General features: G+C 44.3%; 1 protein-coding gene across 1 annotated transcript in view; it reads left to right on the top strand.

The window, feature by feature from the left end:
* The first annotated feature begins 1,175 nt into the window (after positions 1–1,175).
* PPP2R5A (protein phosphatase 2 regulatory subunit B'alpha) overlaps positions 1,176–6,000 on the top strand; it is a 64,422-nt gene continuing 59,597 nt past the window's right edge. The window contains exon 1 of the mRNA XM_007096166.2: positions 1,176–1,448. Within this exon, the coding sequence (XP_007096228.2) occupies positions 1,265–1,448 (184 nt within the window). The 5' untranslated portion in view covers positions 1,176–1,264. The remainder of the gene's footprint in view (positions 1,449–6,000) is intronic.

The raw sequence follows: 6,000 nt of genomic DNA, 5'->3' as shown, positions 1-6,000 counted from the left end.
GCCGCAGATCTCAAACTCTCCACCAGTCGCTTCAGCTCTTCATTGGCCAGCAGAGAGGACAGGGAAGGGAAGGCACCTACCACATTGCTCTCTAAACTACCCACTCTAGTTTTCTGGTCTTCTGATAGGCCGTCAGGAGAGCAAGTAGAGCCTAGGCTTGTCGCGCAGGCGCGCAAAGTCCCTCGCTGGTGGCGGGGCACCTCTCCTCCACCACAAGAATTCATCGCGCTGTTGTGACGTAAGCGGCGCACGGCTTGCCGTCTTCACTTATGATTGGTTGTAGCAGAAGTCCGTCACACAACCACGCCTAATTTCTCTGCCTAACCTCTCAGCTTAACGAGAGAGGAGGGAGGCCACGCCTCACTCCGTTCCTGCCGCTTAGCCCTGCGATTGGCTGAGGGAGCTGGCATGTTTTCCCACCCCCTACTCCCTCCCGAACGTCCGAGAGGCTGGCGGGACCCTGCGGAAGTTGTCAGTCAATCTCCTCCTTCCCCACCCCCCGCAAGGCCCCTCCTCCGGGCCGCGCGCCCTAGCGCGCGCGCACACGCACACACATTTCCCCCCCAACCCCTGCGTGCACCCTCCACCTTCTCAAGTTGTAGCGGTCGCTCGCTGGGGGTTCTCCGTGGGCGGCGGAAGGGCGCGTGGGGGAGGGGGCTTGGACCGCTCCGAGCCTTGAGAAGCGAGTGTGTGCGCGCCCAGAGCCGGGGCGGCGGGTCACCGCCCCGGGAGATGAGGGTCCGGCGCTGACAGGGAAGAGCGGGCGCAGCGGAGGCGGCTCGGAGGGGACCCGCGATGGCAGCGCCTCGGGAGGAGGCTCCAGGCAGGGCTGGCTGCACTGGCAGCGGCCACTGAGGGGCCAGCCGGCCGGCTGGCGAACTGGGCTGAAGAGCAGAGAGGCGCGCTCGGCGTCCGCACCCCCGCGCCCTCGCCTCAGTTGTCCAAACTTCAGGCTCTCTTCCACCCGCCCTCCGCGCCCGAAGTCAACAACTTCTTCACCCCCCTCCGCCCCCGCCCTTGCCTCCGTCAGCCCCGGGAGGTGGCCGCGCGGCGGGGACCAGGAACCCCCGGCACTGAGATGTGGCCGTGAGGCGGCAGCGGCGGGGAGAAGCTCGGCGGCGCCCCGGAGCGGGAGGGCGGCGCGGCCGGGGGGGACGGGGCGGAGGGGCGCGAGCTCTCCGCGCCTCTCCCCCGCCTCCTCCTCCTGCCGCTGCCCGTTCCGTGCTTGCAGCAGCCGGAGCTGCCAAGCGCCAGGGCCGCGGCGATGTCGTCGTCGTCGCCGCCGGCGGGGGCTGCCAACGCCGCCGCCATCTCGGCCTCGGAGAAAGTGGACGGCTTCACCCGGAAATCGGTGCGCAAGGCGCAGAGGCAGAAGCGCTCCCAGGGCTCGTCGCAGTTCCGCAGCCAGGGCAGCCAGGCGGAGCTGCACCCCTTGCCCCAGCTCAAAGGTAACCTCGGAGGGTGCAGCCCCGGGAGGGAGCGCAGGGGCTCGCCCCCGCGCCGTTAGAGCCATTTCCTCCTGGGGTTTCCTTCTGCGCCGGTGGGGCTCGTAGTGTGAGCCGTGTTTCCACTGTTGCCTCCCCCGAACCCCGCTCGATTCAAAAAGGTTTGGTGTTCAGAGTCTTGCTTCTTCTCCCTGATTCACCTGAACTCTTCCCTTCCCTAGAGGCTGCCAACCCTCCTCCCCACCTGCGCGCTCGCTCACCTGCCCTTGGCGATTGCAACTCTCCTCCTGCGTCTCGCGAGGTAGTTCTTCACTCTTTCTCCGGGCTTGTCCTTCCCCTCGTGGCTTCAACAGCCTGCCCTACCTTCCGACCTGTAGTCTCTCGGAGACCCTCCTCCGCTTTTCAGACACTTTCAACTACTTCTTTACTTTTCCAGTTACCAAGTTTCTGCTCCCACCCTCTCCTCACCTCCCCTTCCCATTGATCTTTCCTAAGAGTCACGCTGACCGGGATCTCTAGGCAATCGTAATGCAAACAACGGTCAGGAGTTAGCTGGTCTTCAGATGTATTTATAAGAACAAGCCTAAAAATCTGACTAGTGTAGTGTCTTATTTGCTGGGTCGTTAGGTTTAGATGGTATCGTTAACTCAAAGTCTAGAAAGACTTAAAATACTTTATTGCCTAAGAAGATACACGCGGTAATTTGGAGAAGTATAAAAGAGTAAATGTTGCTTTGCAATGGAATGGGAACTTAGTTCGCGAAGCAGGGATTCCAGGGAGGAATCTACAGTAGGTTTGTAGGTTTGTACAGTAGTTCAAATTCGTATCTGTGCCTAATGCTTTACAGGAGAACTTGGCACTTCTTTTGGCTCACTTTTACTACTAGATTTAAAGGATATTTAATAAAGTGTTTCCTGGTGGTCTAGTTTATTGTTTGTGCGTTACTCTTTTAATTTTATAATTTTAATGTCTTCACTTTTTACGAGCTAGAAATTGTCTGGGAATAAGATGATAATGCTCCTAGACATTTAAAACAATTCTTGTAAAAAGAAACCTGATACAAATCTAGATAATCTGCTTTGCAAGACCTGGAAGATAAAGATTCATACTAAAATAGATAAATGTTCAGAATTTTCAATCCGTTTCATCTTCTTCAAGGATAATCTGGTTCTGCTTTGTCTTCGGACCTATGAATCCAGCCTTAGTTTGGCTGAGAGTCTAAAGAAAACCCCAGATCAAATCACAGTTGACCTACAGTAGATCTGGAACTCCATTCAGACCCTATACTGCCCCGTCTCTAAGGTTCTTCTAAATCAAGAACATTCCACAACCAGAATCAAACTGGCTTTTGAAAGAAGGTTTCATTTATGATATGTGTAGCTTGTGTTGCTGCATTTATCATTTGTTCTTTAGCATGAAAAAATTGTTAAAATTTACACATCAAAGTCAATGGTAAACCACAATGGTAGGCATTACCAAGATTTTAATTCTTGAGTAATGTCATAGCTATAAAAGAATATCATCTTACCTCTTAGGACATTGTATTGCTGTTCATGGATTTTAAAGTGTAAAAATTAAAACAGTGATATAAAAATTAAGTGCTGTGAAAGTTAAAACATTTTTTATCGTTGATTTTTTTCCATTAAATTGTCAAGTTATTTTTTATAGGTTGAAGGTTTACTGCTAGCATTATTCATACTTAATAAATTTGGTTTTTAGTAAGGTATTGTGGATCCTTAGTGTTATCTTTATTAATATAATACTTCTATGTAATAAAAATAATTGCATATTTAACATAGTAGATCAAGCTAGGAAGTGCAGTTTTAATACACTTTTAATACAGTTTTTAAAAGCTTGGCAAAAATATGCAGAGTCAGTAATCCTCTAAGTTATATGTACATAGTTCAACAAGTTGAAGGTGCCATTGAATGTTTTATTTATAATATTTTGTCACTAGCAGAGAAAAAATAAAATTAGAACTTTAGATAACAACTGTATATTTAACATGAAAATATAGTGCTCTTTAAAAGGAAAGTTATGTATTCAAGATAAATTTATGCACATTTAATTGTGATATAAGACCCTTTCTTGGATTACCCACTAATAATAGCTACTTTTACTCCAGAGGCCAGAATGCGTGAAAAGTGCTTTTTTAAAAAATTCAGTTGCTTCACATGGTACTTTGGCAGTGTACTTGATACTACAAAGTTGTGTGCTTTTTCTGTAGTAGTTTTTTCCATTTGTGGTCTTAACAAAAACCAATGGAAAGCCCTTTAGTATGTGTATGAAAGAGAATTTTTCTTTCTGCTCTGAAATATAATCTTCCTGTGGAGAGATTCAGATATTTGTGGACAACCGAGATCTTTCAAGTGTTTATACTAACCTGCTTATGTTACACTTTGTCCACATGGATCTAAACTGGAAAGGTGCCAGCTATTTTCCTCAAAGCATACTATGGGTAAGGATTAGCAAAATAACCCAACTTTTTCATCCATAAGAAGTTTATTTGTGCAAAATCATTTAGTAAGTAGGTTGCAGGATTTTAAGGGGGAAAATGTTAAGAGAAAACTCTGTTTTGTTATAGAACATGTTTAATAAAAAAGCCTTGTTAAAAGGATTTTTTAAAAAAGAGAAACTGTGGCTCAGTCGGTTAAGCGTCCGACTTCAGCTCGGGTCATGATATCACGGCTCGTGGGTTCAAGCCCAGCATCTGGCTCTATGCTGACAGCTAGGAGCCTGGAGCCTGCTTCTGATTCTGTGTCTCCCTCTCTCTCTGCCCCTCCCCTGCTCACACTCTGTCTCACTCTGTCTCTCAAAAATAAATAAATGTAAAAAAAAAAAAATTTTTTTTTTAAAGAGAAACTGTTACGTGGGTTTTGAAAATTAAACTGCCTTATTGTATAGCTTAAAAACATTTTTTTTTCAAAACACTTTTTAATTTTCTTATGTTAATTGTGTAAGTTCCCCCTGAGAACTAGGTACTAGAAATAAAAGTAGAAGCATTTCATGAATCAATTTTTTTGTTTTTAAATTTAAGTTCGTATAGGACTTAATTTTTCTACCTTAGACTTTTCCTTTAGTAACCAAGTTAGGAAACTTCTAACCTTGAAAGAATATGTTACTCACAATAGGAAGTTTTTCAGCTTATTTTAACCTGTTTCGTCTCTGGAAGAATTTGTTTACTGGTAAAGTAGTAGTTGCCTGACATTTATATAACCCTTAGCATTTACAAATTGTTTCATACTTTGCTTTATTTCTGTAATTATAAAAACAGTATTGTGTATAATTAGTGAAACAGTCCGAAGATGTATAACTCCTAATCCCTGACATCCCTTGCTTTTTCACACTTACTAAGGAAATGCTGTTGCGTGACAAGCCATAGCTCAGTGTATTTTTACAAACATATTTCATCAGGTCATCTCAGCAGCTCTGTGTAAAACCAGTATTATTCACATTTTATTGACAAGAAAAGTTGAGGCTTATGCAGCTAATTTCAGGCCTGTGATTATTTATCTGGTGTTACAACTGATACCGGTACTCAGGTCAAAGGATTTCAGTATTTATACTGTTAACCTATTTTATAAAAATTTGAACTAGTATGATAGAGGTGGGTCATTGGGGCAGTCCAGGGTCAAACGTAAATTTTTAATCTTTCTGAGTTATTTTCCTTATCTGTAAAATGGGGATAATACCTTCTCTCTCCCCAGGATTGTAGGGAATAAGTGAAATAATGTAATTAAAATGTCTAAAAATAGGCAAAGAATGTTAACTCCCATTGTCTTTGATATTTGAAAATCCAGATTAAAAATATGTTTTTTTTCTTTATTTTGTTAAAAAAATTTTTTTTTAGCGTTTATTAATTTTTGAGAGAGCGTGAGCAGGGGAAGGGCAGAGAGAGAGGGAGACACAAATCTGAAGCAGGCTCCAGGCTCTGAGCTGTCAGCACAGAGCCCAATGCGGGGCTCAAACTCACAAACTGCAAGATCATGACCTCTGAGCCTAAGTCAGCCGCTTAACCAACTGAGCCACCCAGGCGCCCCTAAAAATATTTTTTAAATGAAAGATTCACATAAATAGTAAACTTTTCTGGGGACTTAAAGTTTGATTTTATTTATAATCAGTTTGCAGATATGATTTATGTGAAGTAAGATGAAGCTATATCATTTTTCAGCATTGGTGTAGAAGTGGAAATAGGGTAGAATTAAACTGTTTAAAATATTAAAAGCGTAGCTACAAGATTTTTACCAGGCAAAGACATTGAATTAATTAACCAGTAGAATTGTATAGATGTGCATTTCTCCTACAGGAAGCAGTAAATAGCAAAGAACAGAATGAAACTGGCTTTGAGATTTAAGTGAAGAACTTCCTAAGTTATCACTCAGATTCTTTGTTGGTATATTCTTAGAAACTGGGTCCCACTGGAAGTATCCAGGCCAGTAACAGTGATGCTGATTTGAAGTGCCTTGCTTACCTTTAGGGAAAGAAATTTTTTCCCCTTGAGGTATGTGGTCTTTTAGGGTAACTGGAACAAGAACACTGACATGATCTGAAGTTT

Source organism: Panthera tigris, chromosome F3 (assembly GCF_018350195.1).
Source record: "Panthera tigris isolate Pti1 chromosome F3, P.tigris_Pti1_mat1.1, whole genome shotgun sequence".
NCBI lineage: Eukaryota > Metazoa > Chordata > Mammalia > Carnivora > Felidae > Panthera > Panthera tigris.
The sequence above is the reverse complement of the archived record's forward strand: the minus strand, read 5'-3'. Positions and strand labels throughout refer to the sequence as shown.